Here is a 22,956-nt window from a genome sequence, read left to right on the forward strand (position 1 = left end):
ATTTTTTGAAATTGAGACGTTGAACAATACATCAAGTAGCAACATAACGATACATTGTAAATCAGTTTGTCCTGGGATTCACACTGAATTAGTAACAAATAATTGCCTACAATTCACTAGTGGCTCATTTCAGGAATTTTGATACATCAGATCAAGCAGACCACATCAAGCTCTTACCATCTACAGTCAAACACGTAGCAGAAAAAATCACTACAAAACAGTGAACGAGGAAAACAAAGGGAATATCAGGGAGAGACCAAATTTGGGGTCAGAACTCCTGAGAGGGAACATGGAGAATAAGATGGAGCAGGAACAGAAGTAGAGTAGGGAAACTAGAATATCTGAAGGGGAGACAAGAAGGAATGAGTGTGTTAATGGGGGAGGAGAGAGGGCTGGAGGAACAGAACATCTAGAAGAGAGAGACCATGCATGCTAAAAGGGAAATGTGAGACAAGGAAATGTAGAGAAATGGACTGCTCAAAAGGGGACACAAGTTGAGGAATATACAGAGATCTTGGAGGGAAATAAGAACTATTGCACTATATACTGGTATGATCTCATGCCATGTGTCCTTTTTCATGGAAACAGAGGAAATATACACACTTATAAACAGTCGTAAGTGTAAATTACTGGTTGCAAGTTTCAGTCAAGGTGTTGCTGTCCAGCCTTGAAGGGAGGACAGAGGGACTTCCATAAATCCTAGTGAGTCCATGGATGTGCAAGGTTATCTGCCAACTTCATGTTTCCTCCCCTCCTTACAGCCTTTGGATCAAAATGACCCTTCTTGATGCATCTTACAAAATATACTGCTAAGGAAGTTTTGAATGGCAGATTTCAAGATACTATCTTCAGCTGATGCTGTAATTTTTTCCAAGGCCATTGTAACAAGTACATGAAAAGGAGAGGATACTTGCATAGCTACAGCTGATGCATCAAATGTCTTCAGGGAGATTTTATTTTCCCATAACTTGAATCTTTTGAGGAAAATTTCTCCTTCTGATGAGGTGGTAGCATGCTTGTCTAGGAATGACACCCCTTTGTCTACTTAGGTGACACCTTGTATAGTGAAAAATCCTTTACGAGTGTGTAAATGTAATGGTCTGCCTGTTCAACCTGCAACCTTTATTGCTGAAGTGCTCCTATACCCATTCCAGCTTCGTAACAGGGAACAACAGACTACTTTCTGGAACTAGCTTTGGAAATATACCCGTTTAAGCTTTATGGGACTAGCTCTGCCTGCTCACTTTGCAGGTTCTAAAGTCTTAATAATAAATTCAAAGTGTTCAGGTGGAAAAAGTCTATAGTGGGTATTCTTGTCTAATTGTTCAGGATTCTCATTCTGACAGCTTTCCCTCTTCAGGGGATAAGCTGCCTGACTGAGATGAAGACTGCCTGCCTTTGCTTTCTTAGATAAATTTTGTACTCCAACTGTGGTTTCTTTACCTCTCCTGCTCTTATTGGCTCAGGAGAATTGAGGGCAAAACATTACTTTGCCTACTTTTAGTTATAAAGTAATACATTCCATCTATATTGAAATCCTCTAGAGCCTTGCACAGACGAACGCTTACGATGGATACCTTTGTTTCACAAATGGGGGAACTACCTTCTAAAACAGAACAAACAAAATACAGGCTGAAAATTACAATTGCAGAATGCTAGGTACTGGTCTCTCTCTCTGAACTGAGCCAGGAATCTCTGGTAAAACCTATGTTGGCACACACCAATATGTCGTATGCTCAGAAATAAAACACATTATTATAAGTGATGTGTACTCTTCACTCTAAATTCTGCAGCAAGAACCTTACATTTCTGAAACAAAGCAATGCTATTTCACTGAGACAATGCCATTTCTGAAGCAAGATCTGTAACAGTTTCAGGGTAACTGCGTCTGTATTCCCCCACCGTGGTCCCTCAAAAGCACCCACTGAATATTTCTGGCTCCTAGCCATCACCTCTCTTGGGCAGAGACCCATCTCTCTCCATTCTGACCAAGAGTTGCAAGGCTGTAAAGCTCCCTGCCTTACACTGTGGTATCACCAGCAAACCAGTCTGCCAAAGACCTGCCCCTGTGCTTTGCTTTCTCTCTCTCAGAGCTACAGAGTTTTGTCAGCAATAAGTTACCATACCGCTCTTTCCTTTATTCTTAAGGTAAAAGCATAACAGTGAAAACATGTAGAAAACAAAAAACAGGTTGAAAAAACACACTAGCCATATCAGAATTCACACACCATTCTTATGAGGCCCTAGCAGGCCAAAGACTTTCCAACCCTTCTCCAAGGGTTGGGGCCGCATTGGACAGGAGGTCCTGTCCATGTGATGGATCAGAAAGACGGCAGTGTGTGAGTTCAATATGACTTTTATTCCAAAGCTCTTTCTTTGTCTCCTAGTCTCTGTAAAACCTATTTTGAACCAGTATATGCAAACCACTCCCAGGGGTAGTAACCCCTAGAGTTCTTAGTCTCAATGACTGCCTTAATTATCCCCCGCCATTTTCAGTTCCTGTAGAAGGTATGGTGACCCTTTCTCCAGGGAGCAGAACACAATCATACATAAACCATTCATAGATTTAATAAGTGTGGTCCCCAAAGATAGGAAACAGCTAGATTCAGAAACAGGTTATTTATTGGATTAACATGAAAACCAATACAGTTAGCACAATATTCTTCATATGTTTATTTTGATACTAAATTCAATACAGAACTCTATTTTGGAATGTTTCGACCTTTTTAAACAGACAAATTTTCAATCTTCCACAGAATTTTGTGCTGACAACAGTTAAGTGCATTGTAGGACTTGTGTGCAGGAACCTAGAGCTCTTGGCAGCTGGTGAAAGGGTAATTTGAGTTTTTTGGCATCCATCAGCAAGAGATGGGAAGTAGTTTAGGTCTCTGGTGCTTGAAGAACAGTGGAGATTTTTGGCTTTTGGGAGCCTTGAAAAAATGTGGAGGAAATGCACGAACTCCTAGTTTCCTACTCCAGTAAGTTATGTCCCAAAGCAGTGAAGTGTGTTTGTAAACCTAAGCATGTGAATAGCACAACTGATTTAAACAGAACTATTCACATACTTAAATTTACATCAGTGATTATACACTTTGCTGGATCAGAGCCTCACAGCAACCAGCTCACTCACTATTCTTCCTCCTGCTGCCCTCACATGCACCCAGTATCTCACCACTGCATCTAGCAGCAATAGATAAAAACATTAGCTAGATGTTTCTCCAGTGAAATAGTTAATAATCTTGACACTAAATTGTCATGATTAGATTTTGACATGAACATCACACTAAAGCTGAATGGGGACTTTTCACCCCTCTGGAAGTCATGGTTTCAAGCTGTCATCTACAGATTCAAGGAGACAACTCTGTGTCCATTTACACTTGGCTCATACGAAGAAGCTTGGGTTCTTCACAACTATAAAAGCCATTGAAAATGCAATTTTTCAATGGAAACTTGGATTCTGCAGTAAGAGGTGGATTCTGTAGCCAATACACAGTTACGGAATCATGGAAAACATGGGTCTCTGGAAGAAGCAGATGATGACTTAGAATTTACTGTGCCTCTATAGCTGAATCTCACTGTGTTATGCTTCCATCTCCAGTTTACACTGACCTTTGTTTTTCCTCTATAGAAATGTGAGGTGGAGACCCCACATTCTCACTCCATTATAAAGGGGCCTGGAATAGAGATCACATTACAAGACCTTGCTGCTCTCTGACCCTTTAATTAAAAAATCTTTACATTTATTTGCCTCACGATTTTGCTGTTGGCAAAGAAACATTTGTTCCCTTCATTTCAAGGTTGGAAGAGCCTTGATTTACATGTGTTTTTCAGTGTTGTCTATCATCTCAAAATGCTGGAAGTCAGGGAATAATTGCATCGTGGGAGATGCCTTGGGAAATTTGAAAAGTAAATAAACTTCCAGCCCCATGAGCCAAATATTCTAGTACTAAAAATCAAACATTTATTGCCTGTAGCATCAGGAAATAAGTTATTACTATATAACATATATCAAGAACTCTTCTGAATTCTACCACAGCTGACCCAATAGACACAGACCTAATAAGTTAAAGTGTCAGGTCAGAGCTCATGATAAACAGCTCTCCTGAGGGCCCTCTGGCACCTGGGCAGTTCACAATCGTATAGCCAGGAATACTGGATGTTTTGTATAGAGAAAGTGTCTGACAAAGAGCCCGATTCTGAGAGGCGCTAAGGACCCATAACTACTTATGTTGCGGGCACTTCACACCTCTCACGATTAGCCACCATCTTAAAGTTCTCTTTTTCTGATATAGCATTACAAACATCTGAATGTGTCTTTGAATACAATTTGAAACATTTCCTATGAGTTTAGAAATAAAGCAAGAAAGGAGGAAAGCCAGGAGGTGGCAGGCAAGTGTGTGTGTGTGTGGTGTGGTGTGTGGTGTTGTGTGTGTGTGTGTGTGTGTGTGTGTGTGTGTGTTGTGTGTGTGTAAAAAACGTTCTGCAGGATACCTAAAAGGGTTTGCTATCAGAGATAGCCTACAGGGAGGAATTCTCTGCTGTAGACTAATTGAGGATGACACTGTCAACTATCTGACAGAGAAATTAGGGGCAACACTGAGAAAATTAAGATGAAAGGACTTAAGTGAGGGCAGTGTCTGAACAAGTAAAGACTAAACAGTGTAACAGGAAAGAAATGAATCTCATCTCTCACTGTCCCGATTTGCCACCCCACCCGCCGCCACCTCAGATGATGAAAATATAGTCCACTCTCTGAAAATTAGTCCTTCAAACTAACCCTAGGGCCTCTGGGTTAAAGGTGAGAAGGAAAATATTTTAGAGAGACTAATAGTTAAAGAGAAAATGGAAGATTTCCTCAAGGATTCATCATGATCACAGAGGATTCCCCAGGGGGAAAGAACAAAAGAGAAAAAAACATAAATTTTTAACCCAAGACATAAATTATGTTTGATGCAGGGGCGGCTCTAAGCGTTTTGCCACCCCAAGCACGGGCAGGCACGCTGCCTTTGGCGGCTTGCCTGTGGAGGTCCGATGGTCCCTGCGGGAGCTCACCAAAGCCGTGGACCAGCAGACCCACGTGCTTGGCGTGCTGGTGCCTGGAGCCACCCCTGGTTTGACGTACAATCTACAATACTTGTGAAGAACTGTACTAATTCGTGAAGAACAATCTTTACTTAGGGTATGTCTACACTACAGGATAATTGCGAATTAACTTAAACCGGTTTTTATTAAACAGATATTATAAAGTCGATTGCAAGCGTCCACACTAGGCACGTTAATTCGGCGGTGTGCGTCCATGGTCCGAGGCTAGCATCGATTTCCGGAGCGTTGCACTGTGGGTAGCTATCACTACAACTATCCGGCCAATAACTTCGATGTGTGACCACACTAACCCTAAATCGATGTTAATATCGATTTTAGCGTTACTCCTCTCGTTGGGGAGGAGTACAGAAATCGATTTTAAGAGCCCTTTAAATCGATTTAAAGTGCATTGTAGTGTGGACAGGTACAGTGTTAAATCGATTTAACGCTGTTAAAATCGGTTTAACAGCGTAGTGTGGACCAGGCCTTAATCTTTTCACCTGACTTGACTTGCTCATTCGAAAACTTTTTTTTTATTTTTAAAACACGGGATTTCAGTTAGACGGATAACTAGTTATATGTGTGCTGTATCCAACGTTTTTTATTCCAGTAGAACCCCCACACAGTTCCCAATTTTCTCCTCACAATGTTCCTCTTACATCACTCTGGTAGTGTAGAACTGCTCCCTGTGGAACACTGCTGCCCTCCAACCTCTTGCTCAGAGTGGCCCATAAGTAGCCGCGGGAAGCTGCAGAAGAGGCTCCTTCAAATTGTACTGGGAGCCCAGAATCCAGGAAGTACAAAAATGATAAAGCCAGCTGTCCCATCCATCCGTCCCCCACACTGCCTGGTGGGACTGCACCTCCTGAGCTGTGCATGATTGCATCTGGGAGGCTCAGCTCAGAATCGGGCCTCTTTATACAAAAATTATTTCACCCCCCCACAGAAAACGTATGAGACAGCAACTACCGAACAGCACATAGCACGAATTCAAAACAAATCAGGACAGGAAATGAATATCGTACCCAAAATGAAATGGCAAAGGAAATATAGTTCTAGTGAACAAAATGTAATTATCTAATTTGGAACTTGTCTAGATACTGATAATCTAGCAGTATAGTGCACTCAGAGGAAAGAAAGCCACCTGCTGAATCACCAACACTTCTTGTAGCACTCTCAGATCTACTGTCCAAATATTAACCAAGCATGCCTATGTTTAATCTGAAAGCTGATGAGCTCACAGCCCTTGTCATATGGCAACAGGTAAAGTTCTACTGGTCTGTTCAGCTATACAGCATGCATCTTTCCTCAGAAGTTGACTTGACTTGGTTTTAGTTCTTTCTGATGTATAAAAAAGGCTGGAAACATTCTGTGGAAAAAAATTGACCTGTTTTTTACATCAGAAATTCAGCTCCTGCCTAGACTAGAAGACTATGATTATTGCAGAATACAATGACATCACCAAAAGAGTTGTTCAATTGAGAAAGTAATATTTTTGTCAGCTTTATTAAAACTCTTTTAAAAGTTGTTTTTTCTAACACCGATTTAACTTCAATGTCTAATTAGCACTTTGAAGAAAGGAAGTCTGTTTTAAATTCAACACCAGTTCCCCTTCAACTACGGGGACGTCTACACTACAGCAACACAGCTACTTCACCGCAACTGTAGCACAGATGCTTCCCACATCAACAGAAGGTTTCCTCTCCCCTACTGATATAGGCAATCCATCTTTCCAAAAGGTGATAGCTAGGTCAATGGAAGAATTCTTCCATCAACCTTGTTGCACGCACAGTGGGGATTAGGTCAACCTACCTATGCCATACAGGGTGTGATTTTAAAAATAAAAAATTAAAACATCCCTGAGCAACGTAGGTAGGTAGATCTAATTTATTGGTGAAGACCAGGCATAAGATGTGAGAACATATTACATATAGCCTCTAAAAACCCAACCACATCCCAGAGCAAAACCAAGATCAACACGGACATTCCGGATATACCTCTACCCCAATATAACAAGACCCGATAGAAAACGAATTCAGATATAACGCGGTAAAGCAGTGCTCCAGGGGGGGTGGGACTGCACACTACGGCAGATCAAAGCAAGTTCGATATAACACGGTTTCACCAAATGCTGTAAGATATTTTGGCTCCCAAGGACAGCGTTATATTAAGGTAGAGGTGTATTTTAAGGTAAACCATTAACAGAAAAACCCACACATCTTTCATACCTTCTTTATAGCTCATAAAAATGCAAGAAAGTACTTTGCCTTTATCAGGTCATTTTTGACACACCTGGTTGTTGCACAGCTGGAATAGATTAGCTAGTTTCTGATAAATAATAATATAGATGTGAATGTTGTGTAATATTTATATCATAATAGCTCCCAGCCCCTCTCCCTGCCCAGTAAAGATCAATTAAGAACAACACAAAGATATTTGAAGACCTTTTCCATCCAGCACACCTCCATTTGATGGAGGCTCCATGTTTGTGGTCCTATTTATGACAAAATACTGATGGCCAGTCTTTTATTCCGCATGTGTTTTTAGCTTACATCATTTTGTTCTTAAATTAATATTTAATGCACTCCACATACTTACTCAGGTTACAAGCACTTTAGGTTATAGTTATAATCACAATAAAACTTCTTCTAAGAAGGTTTAATATAAATTACTTAAGAATGCTTAAATATATATGTATAAAAAGACAACTATGAAATGAAATACCAGACTGACAGTCAAAAGGTTCCAACTATATCTGGCACAACCACATTGTCAGACTATTCAATGACAGTTTTATTAATAGGCCTGTATTTTTTCATCATTTTTCCACATCTTAAACAGTTAAAGCAGAAGATAAACTGGAAATGTGTCTCATGTACTTAAAATGTCATCAATTTCAATGAAAGTGAAGAATTACTGAAAATACCATCCAAAATAAAGTTAAAACCAGCAAGTAAACATGCAGCTGTTAACAGAGAAGAGATTTTTAAAAGAAAAGTTGAAGAAAATAGAACAGCAGAATACTGAGAAACAGAAAATAGGGAGTATGAGCATGCTGAACTACAAGCTCAAAGTGAGACCTTAAAATAGACTTTAATAATGTCTCAAATACTGAGTTATGAAGCGGAGGTGAAAACAATTTAAATGGCTTGCTTTATTTTGGTGAAAGAAATGTTCAATAAAAATATTTCAGGTAACATGTTTTCTTGGGATTTTGTAACTCATTTGTAAAAGTGATAACACACCTCATGAAAACCAGTAAAACAAGCATAGAGCACTTGCACTTCTCAGGTTATTCAAATCATCATTGTGCCTTCTACTTTATGATGAGTATGTACAACAACTTCATAAATTTTGATATTGTTTATGTATATGTGTGAATACATACAGAGAGAGAGAGAGAGAGAGAGAGCGCTATATTGATATACAATACTGTATAGCAGATAAAGAGCAAATTAGGGCCCAGCCCTAAAATCAGCTCCAATGAGGCCCATGCAGAGCCACTTCACCTGCATGAAGCTCATTGCAGCAGTGGGGGCCTTAGTTTGAAAGTAGACATTATACAGGGATTAGATCATACAGCCAAACAAAATGATGAACAAAAAAGTATAGCTTGGGTGATGTGTAATGTCATCCAAACTGCAAGAAGAGTAAAGCCTGTAATTCTGTAAACAGATGTGAATTAATTAATATTAGGAAGCAAAACTACCTTCCTGCATGTTTGTTAATTTATTTTTGACTGTTCTGGACACTTGTCTTGAAATCATAAGTTAACATTTGAGGAGCCAGTTGCAATTCAAGTTATTTTACTACTTTGCATGTGCTGATCCTATTGGTTAAATCCTACTTTTAATCAACTTTATCCTTGTAATTGCAGTATGCACAATTCATTAGTATTTCGGTAGATGTGCACAACCTATTTTAAGAAACAGTTTTACTTGCAAACCTATCAAACTTTCAGAGGATTTGCTATTATCCTTCTTATCATTTATCTTTTTCTCATTAATCAGAAGCAAACTCTTATCATAACAGAGAAGAAAATTCAACATAAAAGATCAGACAATTTATAATACGTTTTCAAAGAGCAAACAACCACCACCTTCGCAGGAAGTTCACTTTATGAAAAATCAACGGACCAAATAAACCCTTGGTGTAACTCCAGTGAAATCAACAACAGAAATTAATTTGGCCCATGATGTCCAATAGTGGATTATTTGTTTTGATAATCAACTATTAAATAACAACATTTACACGCAGATCGGAGTGTGATATATATAAACTATTGCAACATCACAAAAGTAGAATTATATATGGTGGTTTTTCATGTTGGAATCATCAGTTCAAATGGATGATGCTAGTTTTCTCTCCTTTTTTGACAGGCAGCAGTGCAGAGGGCGAATAGCATTGAAGGATTTTGGTGCACTCCCTGCTCTCAGCCTCCTGAGCCCCACACAAAGCTTCTATAATATCCCTTCTGAATAATAAACTAAAATTAAAAGATTGGTATTCTTACTAATCAGGAAAAAGTATTTGGTTGGGACATTATGGACTGGTGATTTTAAGATGTAGAAACACCATGTACAGATTAAAAATCTTAGACAACTTGCTGCCCCTTTATCACCAATGCACGTTCTGGGCAATCCCAGTCAGGGCTGGCTTCAGGTTTTTTGCAGCCCCAAGCAAAAAAATTTTTGGCTGCCTCCACCCCAGCCTGGGCTCTCACCCCCCCCCCCCACACACACACCCTACCCACCCTGGCCCTGGGCTCCCCTCCACCAGTGCTGACTCCGCCCTTGCCTCCAGCCAGTCCGGCGCTGGCAGGGTCAGGGTAAGCAGCGGGGCTCCTGGGCCGCACCTCAGCCAGGGTCCCTCCAGCCAGGTCTCCAGCCTCCAGTACTGGCTGGGATCCAGAAGGGCAGAGCCAGGGGACTGCCCCAACAGGTGGCTGAGGAGCTGGGGCAGGGTAACCCAAAGGGAGCGGAGCCCTGGAGAGCGAGGACGTCAGCCCCACTACTGCTGCTTTTGGCCACCCTGATGCAGTCCCTGGGCGGCTCAGGCCACTTCGCCCAGTCCCATCTGCAGCACCTGCAGGCGGTTCCTTGTGGCACCTGCAAGGTGGTTCCTTGTGCCCTACTCCCCCATGACGCAAACCGCAGTGGCCCCAGGGTGCCCCCTACGCATGACGCGCTGCTGCTACCAGGGCCAACTCTAAGCTTTAGCCGCCTGAAGCAAAAAAAAATAAAAATAAAAAAATAAAAAAATAAAAGGCCAGAATAGTGCCCCTGAAAATGTGCCGCCCCAAACATGTGCTTGGTTTGCTGGTGCCTAGAGCAAGCCCTGATCCCAATGACCCCGATTAAAAACAAAATTAAAAAAAAAAACTTTACACAAGCACAGAAGAGATAGGGAGACAAAACAGTACCTCTACCCTATGGACATGAAACCTAAAGGGCACAGCTGCAGAGGGAAAAGTATTTTTAAAAGGGATGCAAGACTGATCAGGTTTCTGTCCTTACAGACCTCCACTGCACAGGATCCTTGTCTCTCCCCTGTCCCCTTCTCTCTCTCTCTCTCTCTCTCTCTAACAAAAGAGGGCCCTAATTTACAAAAGAGGGAATCATCCTTTCAGCTTTGTAAGCCTCAGAGATAATAGCAATGAATTGGTTGGGCTATGGAAAATCCTGGCATCCGCTTTTGGGGCCCAGAAAAAAGGGGAACAGCCTCTCAATGAATGTAAGTTCTTTGACTATGGTAATCGAAATTTTAAGGTCCTACTTTAAATATCCAAGCAACATCAAAGATATCCATTCTTGCAAAGATCCAGACCCAAAAAAAACCAGAAAGGAAGATCTCCTGATAAAAATGGAAGGAACTCAAAACTAATTATTAATTTACTTACACTCCCACTTGAAGAAATAGCCTCTAGAGAATACCTTAATGTAATAATAGAGGTAGAGTTTGCAGTCACTTAAGAACCAGACTTAGACTACGCAGGAATAATATCTCTGGACTGAAGGCACTAAAACGACACTGCACTAAGAAAACCCACCACAATACAGTGTGATTGTATAAGTTCTAACAGCAAAAATGCTGACTGAGCTTAAAGATGTGAAATTGTATAGAACAAGAGATCAGACACTCAAACAACTAATAAACCTGTAAACAAATTCCAAACTATGAGGTAAACAACAATTTCTTTATTGTGGTCTGCCACAGGAATCCACTCACTCACCATGAGTGGTGTCTCTCTTCCAGGTCCCACACCTCCCGCTGCAGCCTCTCCCACTGCCCTCTCTCTCATTCTGCAGCCTCTCTCTCACTCCAGGAGCTGCAGCTTCCTCTTAGTAATTCAGTCCTCTGGCCAAGTCACTAAGTGGTTTCCCCTTCTGGGGCAGATTCTCACTGGACCCGCTGTCCAGGCGATGCCATTTAGTCAGTGACTGGTAGGGGAACTCAGGCTCACCCATTATTCCAAGTTCCTGGGGACCCTACAACAGACATCCAAAGTCTGTTGAGTCCCCAACCCTGCTGGCTTTTCCCCTGGGTTGCTTCCTACTTCACTTCCCACTGGCTTTCTTCTGCACCATTCTCTCTTCCGGATATGTCCTTCCCTCAGAGCCAGGCACCCCGGGGTCCTGCTCTTTCCCTTAGTGCCATCCTTCCCTCTCTAATGCACAGTGGCTGCAGACTTCCTCACTGAAACCCTCTCTGGTGCCAGCTTCCAGGCTTTATGCTAGTCCAGCCTCAGCTCAGCTCCATCTTCCAGTCAGGTCTTGTTTCTCCAGCCTAAATCCCTCATGTGTGGCCTAACTCACTAATTGGCCGCTTTCTTAACCCTTTTGGGGATGGTGAACACCCCTCACATGGTCCTATGAAACTGAAGGGAGAAGATTATAAATAGCACATGGAAGACCTAGACTGTAAAAGAGTATCAGACATTATATTGGATAGCTCCAATCTCTCCAAATTTAAATTTTCACAAGCAAAATCATTATGGGAAGAGCTGCCATGTCAGAATTCAGAAAGGAACCCTTTGGCATGCAAAACAGAAGGAGATGGTCAGCAGCTGATAGCTGCAGCAGATCTGTAAACCAAGCCCATCCAAAGAGTTTTGTGCTGGATCTTGTTGTGACTAGTTCATCGCTAGACAACCCCACCATTGAATCTTAAGATTGAATGCAGAAGGTAGGGGTGCAGGGTCTATTGCTTTTGATGAGGACCAGAACTAAGGGTTATGTGTAAATAAGCACTGCTGTGATTTAAAGAGCACTGAAAAAACTGAAGTGCCAGTTTACTAACCTGAGCTACACACTGTTTATGTGGAGTTCTCTTTTGGACTATGTTCAGTTTGCTTGAGTCCTGTGACTCCAGATGAGCTCCCCATCCTTTGAGAGGGAGACTGACATTCAGAGTTAGGATTAAACTAGTCCAGCTCATTGAAAAGTACTACCTCCATTAAGTTTGTTTCCTGGAGAAGATTGGTTATGGAAAAAAAGATACTTTTGCTTTTAGATATAGAAGAGATTAGGAGTGAGTGAAAATCATTACCATATTAAGGCCGTTGGTTGTCTCAGTCCATATCACAATAAACATCACCAAGACTGGCACGCTCAAGGACGTTCTAAAACTAGACGAAGGACTGAATAGGTACAGAGAGTGAAGCACTAATGAGAGTAGTGATACTTAGCATTTATACAGCACTTGGAATCTTCAAATTCTGTACAAACATATGTCAGCTAATCCACCTTCATATATTGGAAGTGGTCCCCCTCCAGAGTAAAACTGAGGTACCTAGGTAGAACCTACAGTACATATACAAGACACATTTATAAATTCATTTCAGTTTTAGCGATATTATAGGTTCTAGAATTTGAAGAACACAGAATATAACAGCAACTAGAATGAAATTTTCAGTGCATTCACTATAAACCGAGGTCTTCAGCCTCCATGGCTGTCAGTTTGGTACTGAACAACACAAGAACTACATTCATGCACTACTGGCTTGCTGTCTAGAACAGAAAATTGAGAAATGATTTTACTGTGAGTCAAAAGAAACATTTGATTCAACCCAAAATAAAAAAAATTTGGACTTGAATTTTATTAAAAAAAATATTAAGAAAAATTAAAGTAAATTTTGAAAAAAAGAATCATTTAGAAAATGTCAAAACAAGGAGTTTTTCTGTTTTGGGAATTTTTTTTGTTTTTTTTATCACCCAGAGTAAAACAATTCAGCAAATTCAACACAAATGTTTGACATGTTTCAGTTGACCCAAATCTGCATTTTGTAGTAGTCTGGATTATAGGAGACAATGAGGACATCAAGCTCCCAAACCACAACTCCCATGAGGCAATGTACCAAAATGGGAGCATGCAGTTTAATGTTGAACTGACTGGAAATGAAGCATTTAGGGTCATTTCAACAAACCAGACCAAAACGTTTTGACTTTGGGAATGTTGAAATGTTTAATTTTGAACAAAAATATGTTAAAACAATTGATCAAAACAGAAATGTGACACTTCTGAATTGAAAATCTTTTTGAATGTCTGTTCCATGTGTAAGCAGAGTCAGGATAAGCTCTACCCTGACATCTGGTGAAAAGAATGTCAGAGAGTGTATTTGCATAGGCACGCCTACCCTATCCCAGACTGCTGAGCTGTGGGACTGCTTGGTGACAAATGACTCACCCTCAGTTGGGTGGTACTTGCAAGACAAGGGACATGGGTTCCAAAACCCAGTGAATTGAGAGAGGCTGGGGGCAGGTATCTGTGCCTGGTGGTGCAGTCTCCTTGTGGAGCCAGAAGCACCAGTTCCACCCCCTCCTCTCTCCACTATGGAATGTCAGAGTTGATTTTTTTATTCCCTCAAGAATCTAAATACAGGTTACTGAGCTGAACTCACTTTGGGCTAATGGTGCACTAGCACTGGGGCTCCCCTACTAAGAGCTGAGATCACAAATCACTAAAGAGCTGAAATTACTGAGCTGAGAGCACTGAGTACTGTGCTAACTAGTGGGGGAGCCTGAAGCTATACTGTGGAACAGAGCGGCTGGCAGAGTGGAGCAGTCGTGGGGATGACTGGAGCGGATCATGGGACAGCTGGTGGCAGCAGAGCGGCTGGCAGAGCGGAGTAGCTGTGGGACGGGTGGAATGGCCCACAGAGCGAGCGGAGCTGAGCAGTTTGCAGAGAGAACTGGAGCAGCTCATGGAGCAGAGCAGCTGGTGGAGCGGAGCAGTTTCTGAGGACGGCTGAAGCAGCAGAGTGGAGCAGCTGGTAAAGCGGAGCAGTTCGTGGAGAAGGCGGAAGCAGAACCCATGGAGAGGCAGGGCAGTTGGCCCCGGACCACGTAAGGTGCCCCTTTCTACCCAGGCTGGGGGGAGGGACCTCTACAGATAAACTCTCAAACTCTGGGGTGGCATTGACCAGAGACTTTTGGGTTGTTGGACTTTGGGGTGATTGGACTTAAAACCCTAAGGGGAAAAAGGACAGTGCCAAACGTACTTGGAGGTGGGTTTTTATTTATGGTTTGTGTTATAACCCTGTTTGTGGTGTTTCTCCAATGGGATGCCGCATTAATTCCTTCCTTTATTAAAAAGATTTTGCTACACTCAGACTCCGTGCTTGTGGGGGGGGGGGAAGTATTGCTTCCTAGAGGCACCCAGGGGGGTGTGGTATGTGAGTGTCCCAGGTCACTGGGTGGGGGCTCGAGCTGGTTATGCATTGTGTTATTGAAACGGAACCCCTGAATACTGAACCCGGCCCTTGTTGCTGCCAACTCAGAGGGGCAGAAGGGTTACACATGAAAAATATCAAAACACTTTTCATTCTGATTTAGAATGAAAAACAAAAACGTTGAAATGTCAGAATTTTCCACAGTATGAAAATTCTGCTTTTTGCTCAATACTTTATTTTCTGAACTGAAGGAAATCTTGAGATATATCTTGAAAGATCCCTTTTTAGCTCGAGAAAGTCTCGAGACATATCTTGAAAGATGAAGTCTGAAAAGCTGACATAGCGCTTTCACCCAGTCACACATGGTACACTACTTAAATATTTGTGGAGAGAGAAATAGTATATACTGAAACATCTAAATTCACTGGGAAGTTCAGAGAGGCACACTACTAGTAGTGCTTTTGCAGAAGGAAAGCAGTACTGGTGATTAGAAACCTGTGAAAAAGAAGGCATCAAAAACCCTGATTGTATCTGCTTGCCTGTCAATAGAGGAGCAAAGATTGGAGATCTCTAAGCGGGAAGAACATATTATGTATTATTTTTTTATAAGAGAATCAATACATGTTTTAAAAAGGGGCAGCTTTAAATATACAAGACCATCAGTGAAAATGTGTGTAGGAAACTTGTGCAAAATAGGAACTTGCAATCTCACCTTTGCCATTGATCTATATAGCTTCTTGGAAACAGTACAGAATAGCTACTTTTCTGATGATGGTATTGTATTTAATCATAAATAATCTGAATCATTAATGACTATATCCTTCCATCATTTTATAACAGAGAATGGAAACATTAGTAATTACACTTCCGATATAACTAAACATTTTCAAAATTGTTCATTTCCTAAGGTTAGGCCTGTTTAAGTAAAGTAGCAGACAGAGCACAATTCCAATTTACTTCATTGTTGGAATAATACAGAATATTATAAAATTTAATCGATGGGATTTAATATCATGTCTCCTTTTAGCTCTCATGGAAACTAGGCCACTAAATCCCTATTCACCTCATACAAAATGTGTCCCCACATACTTATTCATACTTTTCCAGCTATGTGTAGAAGTGGTGCAATTCCCTCTTCAGTAAAGGCTGCAGACTGTATTCAGACTGCTGTTGAAAAAAATACTACAGAATGTCTCACAAATAAGAAAACAGGTAGTGGCAAACAATCAATCATTCTCCTCAGCACTAATGTAAAGGAATGCTGCATCAAGGAAATTATAAGCTACATCCAGCTTCTTATTAGTATGCTTTCCTATTGCTTAGCAGACAGAGGCAGATACAGCAAGACACAGAATTCCTGTTGATGATGCCAAACTAGCTCCAATACAGGTCACAGTATTATAAGCAAAATATTAAGTGCTTAGTTGATAAACTTTCAGGATTACTTACCTGGTTTTCTTCATGAGAAACCCTCATCTGCTCTTTAAGAACTGACATTCTGGCAGCTTCTTCTTTCCTCAAGACTCTTTCCTTTTTCAGCTCAGGACTCCAGAAAGTCTTGATGCTATTCATGGAAGATCCCAGCTTACTGTCCTTGATATCCAGTTCTTTTCTCAGAAGATCATTTTCTCTTTGTAGTTCCTTGAGCTGAGCCTGTAGATCTAGCATGGTACTATCCCTTACCTGTCTCAGCATAGAGGGAACTTGATGATGATGATGATGTGAAGATGTGGTCAGACCTCCATGCTGATCAGTATAAGAAAGGACATCTGTGTGAGAAAGTCCAGCTGAAGCAATATTTGGACTACTCCCCATAGCCGTGACTCGACCACCATACACAGCTCGATTTGTAGCCCTTCCAAGAGTCATTGTGCCCTTTGGGAAAGTAGTAGATGCTACACCTTCATGGTCACTAAGATACATCGGTCCAGATGTTGCATAGGCTGCATTAAGGGACTGGATGTTCTCCATTGATAGTGTCTTACCTGTTCCTCCACCTCCCCCGCTGCTTGTTCTCCTGTGGCCCAGACGAGGAGATCTTGGCAAACGAGGAGACCTGGAAGGACTGCCTTCCAAATTACTGATTGTTCTTGCACTTCCATACATTTTTCTACTACTGTGAGGTACTATTTAATAAGAAATTAGTAACACTGATGTTGGATATTAAACCTATAATTCCAGATAATAATGCTGGCAAACGGTTTCACTGTATTCTTCAAGTAAGCAAAAAATGATGAAGATCTGGAAAAAAAAATTGAAGTTGAATAAAGTAACAAATACAATATAAAGTAATATTACAATGATGAAAGTGGATCAGAAAACACAGCATACATCAACTGGTCTTGGAATAATTATTTTCAAACTAAGACTAATACTGTTTTTACTTTTAGGATTATGACCTGTGAATTTCCATATTTAATAGAATTTCAAATGGAGAAACAATTGTTCACTTTTTTCTTTCCAGAAACTATTTTTGGCGTTTTGACTTAGTAACACTGTGGACCAAACATATCCTTAATGTAACTCCAGTCATTTAAGTCAATTCATTTAAATCAATTATCACAATGAAATTACACCAGGGATGAAACTGTCTGGTGTCTACCCAAAAACAAATTGAAACCAGAGGTCAAGAATATATTTTCAAAACACAACATATCTGTTTTCCTTTAATAATATTAGCTGAATAAATACCACAATGGTGGGGACATGATGGAGGCCAAGAGAGGGGAGGTTAAATTTAATCGAATATCAGGGTTGGAAGGGACCTCAGGAGGTCACCTAGTCCAACCCCCTGCTCAAAGCAGGACCAATCCCCAACTAATTTTTTTGCCCCAGATCCCTAAATGGCCCTGTCAAGGACTGAACTCACAACCATGGGTTTAGCAGGCTAATGCTCAAACCAAAACACAGTACTTCTGATAGCCACTTTAGCGGTAGAAACAGATACTGTTAAGCTAAATTTTAAGGTTTACAATAAGATGGTTAATTTCAGAGAATAGTTGTCTTCAGAACAATTAGAAATTATTAGAAAGATGACTGGTACTATAAATCACAGGCTTGTTGGTATTTGTTGTTTGCCTACTTCAAGGAAAAAAATATATTATAAACAGTTAATTCTTTCCTCAAGTAAAGGAGGGACTGTCAAATCTCCTTTTCTGCATTTGGTGTCATAATGGTATTTCTGTAGCAAGCTTACTTTTGTAATTAATTTAAATAATCAGAACAGTTAAAGTTACTGAGAATTTCATAACCAGTAAAAATAAAAATAATAATAAAGAATCTGATAATACCAGGAACATCTGATCCACATTTATCACCCATAACTATGAGCCTTCATTGATTTTTTTAAACAACAAACAAGCAATCCAAGCAATCTGAAATTAAGTAACTTGGCTGCGATAACAAACCAGATCTAAAATAATTTCTTAAAGAGATGATTAGTTCAGAGCAGCAGCAGCAGCAAGTCTAAGTCACTTATATCCAGCAATTTTTAAGCATTTCCCCAGGACATTACCACTACATACAGGTATCCTACTCCAATTCTATAATGTCCATTCTACATTTGTGTTGGTGGGTTTTTTTGTTTTGGTTTTGTGGGTTTTTTTGGTGGGGGTGCGAAGAGAGGGAGGGAATGTAAATATTCTTAAACCAAGAATAACAGCAAGTATATTAAGTCATTGCCACGGTGTTTGAACCATTTTAGAAAAAGCAATTACGGACATTAGTGCAAACAAAGGCAAAAACAAGTCCCCACTATGCCAGAGAAATGTACCACTGCAAACCATTCTAATCTTCAAGATTTATAAACCATCCATGACCTCATACAAGTGTATTCCAAAACTGTGGAAGTAGACTAGGTTTTCAATAGGTCTAAGAATCAGTATAGTGTAAACCACTTCAGTCTGAGCTGTTTCATTGCAAGCATGGATTTGGATGTGCTAAAATGTTTCTTCTTGGTCCCCTCAGTACTATTCTGCAGTGCATCAGTGCCCTTTCAAAATATTCCAGAATCCACTTTTTATGCGAGTTGGCCCACTATTACAGGACTAGTACCTGGAGGGCATTGCAATGGAAATGGTTTAAAATAGTGATTGTGGATATGAGCAAAATACAGGGTTCTGATGTCCTTCAATGCGGCTAAAATGGACACACCAAACTGTTTGTGCTGTAACTATTTCTATCCAAGCAGTCCAATTTCAAATAGTTCCCTTCTCTAGTGCAAATACAGCCCTAGGCAAACTAGATCAACCAGTGCTAACAAAACATTGTTTTGTATTAACCAGCTCAACGACAGTCACTGTTTGCTGTTGGTTTGTATTTGCTCCAGCAGGTGAGAGGCAGTTCTGTTGTCCCAAAATACAGATGTTCTTCCATGTAGAAATATGCCTCAATTTTGTAGGATGCCACACAGGCACATCCATTCTGAGAAGTACTGGAATTTTGACTATTTAAGCAGAAATAGTGGATGTGAAATTAGACTCTAGCAACGCTCTCCTGCTGAAGTATACAAGTAAATTCCAATGAAGTCAATGGGAACTACTCAGCCTGTAGAGTAATGCTGAAACATTTAAATTATATAGGCCAAAGCCTTGCCCAAGGAATTGAGCCCTGAAGCCGTCTGGAGTCTTACTGGACTCTACTGCAACGGAGGCAAACTCAAATCCTAGAAGAACTAGCTGCAGTTTCCCTAAGTTCTTACGACAGTGTCTATTATCCTAGTATTTGGGTGCCCAAAACATACTCCCAGTAAAGAGACAAAATCTATGTCTCGCCAGCTCCAGCTGCCACATGGTATATAGCAATTGATTCACTAGGGAGCACAATATTTCTGACATCTCAGCTCCAAAACAGTGAGTGAAGTTAAGGTCACTGAAGCAGAGAACACACAACACCTCATGACTGTTAGGATCAAATCATCCCGACTTCTTCTCATAATTCCCCAATCACCCTCTCACCAATAGGTATAGAGTGAGAATCCATATATAGCACCTCAAAGATCACACAGCTAATTTGTATGTGCTTCCCACCACTAAGAGCAACTCCTTTCCACACTGATAAACAGTTGGCATAGTGATAAGCAAGGAGATGCAGTGGTAATGAATTACCAAAATCCTTTGTATTGTTTAAACTGAGCTCACTTAAATGCTTCAGATGTGGAAGGCTGAGGCATTGGTGAGGTTGTGTCTCAGAGAAACAGTATATCAGGACCATGTCTGGTATTCTAATGCCACCATTTCTACCACAATTTGGTATGGGTATTATTTACATTGGCTCCTTTAATTCATTTATTAAGTTACTGAGTCCTCCTTTTTTAGCTGTAGTCTGTTCAATACTTCCCTCTCCAGCATGTGTGAAATCTGTAAGATTAATGACTGTAAGAGAGCAATAATTTGGGTCTTGTTCAACACTGATTTTTTTCATCAATCTCTATTGCTGAGCTTGTAGAAAGAGGTTTAGCTTTTCCCAGACTTCTCCTTTACTGTGTGCTTTTGTGATACGTTCACATTCCTGTTTTAATAATGTAACCTAGATGTGAAAGTTCTGAAAATAAGAAAAAAAAAGTGAGGAAACAGCAACTGAAAAATTGCTTAAGAAACCTCTGCTGTTCATGTGTATTTTAATTTGCAATCCATTGCACATCTTATTTTGAATTATACAGATCTGCATGCAAAATGTAGCCAGTGTGAAATACAGCAAACAAAAGTGTTTCCTTATGTGGGAGTAAATCAATTAATTGTGAGCTAATCTTGTCCCTTTCTGTATGGCTGTGAAAAAGCGCCAGATGCAGTAGAAGCAGTTTAGAATTGCTGCAAGGACGAGACGAGAAAGGTTTTGAGGGCACCTACACAGAGGTTCCCCCTTCCTGAGATCCATACAAGCTAGCTCCACAGGGATTTCCTGCATCCCCCAGGTATCAGAATTCAGGGGCCAGCATGGAGCCCAGGAGCAGCAGGGGACACTTCCCTCAGGGCCACAGTAGCAGCCACCTGTCACCACTTATAGAATGTACTGGCACTAACCCCAGTTAGTGAGCTTGGGCTGAAGAGGAGGCACATGGAGAAGATTTAAACCCTGGAAATTAAATGCCATTTACAATGTTTCTCTTGAATAAACACTATCAGCACAAAATGTAATTCATTTAGAAGCAAATATTGCTGCCCCCATCCCTCAAGCATGGAGTGTCCTAAACCAGAGCAAAACCAGGGTGGTCCCAGGGCATGGAGGCTGGAGAGTAAATCAAAGAGAGATCATGCCAATGATAAGCATCTCCTGCATATCACCCTAGAAGGGGCTTTAGGAACAAAGTTAGGGGATCCACAACCACATGCATCCATACCCACTGAAACTACAGAGGTTGCAGTAGCACGCGTCGAGCAGCTCCAATACAGCTATGTGGACTGGCTCAGGAGGACTGCATTCTTCCCCACCCCACCCAAACGTTTCTGTGGCCCCGCGTCCTCCCAAGCTCATTTACGTCAGGCCTGGGACAGAGTATAGGATTGTCCATATTAGATATGGATCAGGGTCATATTTTCTTTAAACAGTTATTTTCCATTTTTTAAAAATCCAAATCATTCAATATAGTGGCACTAGAAATATTTAAAACTGCACATATATTGTCTCAACAATTTCTTGTAATAGCTTTTAAATGTGTATTTTATATTAATTTCTAAAGCTACCTGTTATTATTTTAATATCAAATATTGTTTAAGGTATAAAAGATTGGGCTTCTTAAGTACACATGCTCAGAAGAAATTATTGGTATTTTATTCTAGGGTCTCACCTGAAGATCTCAGAATAAGGAATAGTCTATTTAGGAGAAAGTACTTCTTGATGGCTGTTCTAAATTAGGTTTCATTTATGTTCAAAATTTCTCATCTCATCACCAGTACTCTGCTGACAATAAGATCATGGACTCACATATCTACATAAATCTCGACACTGGATTTTATTTGAATTTTACTGTCTTTATTTAGCCTAAAAACTCAGGCTTTTAATTCTAGTACTGTCTTACTACTATATTTCCAAGTGCAACTAATACTCTTGTGGGACGCATTATACAGTTTTCTTGCAAGATATAATCTTCACTAAACTCTGAGGATTTGTTTTACATTCATTATTATATTTTCAGCCTGTGTACATATTTCTACACAGAACCACTAATTTTGTTAAGTCCTGTTTGGATTTGCTAACGCTAAATCACTTCCACTGAATTAAAAGCTTGTAGAATTTTTCTACGTTGTACCTGTCTATATTTTTATCTCCTAATGAATCACAAGCGCATTGCATGTATAAGATTAGCTCTATTTATAACATATCCCTCATTGTAGCATCTGAGCACCTGTAAAGTTGGACAATCAGTTTACATGTAAAATGTTGATGATTGTGTTATATTCCATAGATTCTCTGTTCTGTGACTTTTAGACCTTAAAGAAACAAAACAGAACAGAAACACATGAAGCTGGTACAGATCCCCAGTACATAGGGTTACCAAGCATTCCGGTTTTCGACCGGAACGTCTGATGAAAAGGGACCCTGGCGGCTCCAATCAGCACTGCCAACCAGGCTGTTAACAGTCAGGGTTGGAGGTGCAGCGCTGCCATGGCTCCCAGAAGCAGCTGCCAGGTCCCTGCAGCCCCTAGGCACAAGGAGGCTCCCATTGGCTGGACCGTGACAAAGGGAGCTGCAGAGATGTTGCCTGCAGGCACAAGAGCAGTGCGCAGTGCCTCCCTGGCCACCCGTGCAATTAGGGGTCATAGGGACCCGGTGGTCACTTCCTGGAAGCTGCAGTAAGTGCTGCCCAGACCACATGTCCTAAACCCCCTCCACACCCCAACCCCCTGCCCCATCCCAGAGTCCCCTCCTGCAGTCCAAACTCACTCCTGAGCTCACACCTGCAACACCCTCACACCCAAACTCCCTGCCCCAGCCCTGAGCCGTCTCCTGTACCCCAAATCACTCATCCCCGACCCACCCCAGAGCCTGTACCCCCAGCCGGAGCCCACACACACACACACACACACACACCCCTGGTGAAAGTGAGTGAGGGTGAGGGCAGGGCCGCATAGAGATTCCGGGGCCTGGGGTCTTTGGCAGTGGGTGCCCCCGCTTTGGCGGTAATTTGGCTGTGGGGGGGACCCTCTGCCGAAGTGCCCTGAAGACCCGCGGCGGGGACCTCCGCTGCCAAATTACGGCCAAAGCGG

The 22,956-nt window shown here is 41.1% G+C and overlaps 1 protein-coding gene across 5 annotated transcripts in view; it reads right to left on the reverse strand.

Moving 5' to 3' along the window:
• The window catches only part of ERC2 (ELKS/RAB6-interacting/CAST family member 2), an 840,807-nt gene that overhangs the window by 795,957 nt on the left and 21,894 nt on the right, over positions 1-22,956 (reverse strand). For all 5 annotated transcript variants that reach the window (XM_030570319.1, XM_030570317.1, XM_030570316.1 and 2 more), the window contains exon 2: positions 16,202-16,993. In XM_030570319.1, the coding sequence (XP_030426179.1) occupies positions 16,202-16,858 (657 nt within the window). In that variant the 5' untranslated portion in view covers positions 16,859-16,993. The remainder of the gene's footprint in view (positions 1-16,201; positions 16,994-22,956) is intronic.

The sequence above is a fragment of the Gopherus evgoodei genome, chromosome 7 (genome assembly GCF_007399415.2).
Source record: "Gopherus evgoodei ecotype Sinaloan lineage chromosome 7, rGopEvg1_v1.p, whole genome shotgun sequence".
NCBI lineage: Eukaryota > Metazoa > Chordata > Testudines > Testudinidae > Gopherus > Gopherus evgoodei.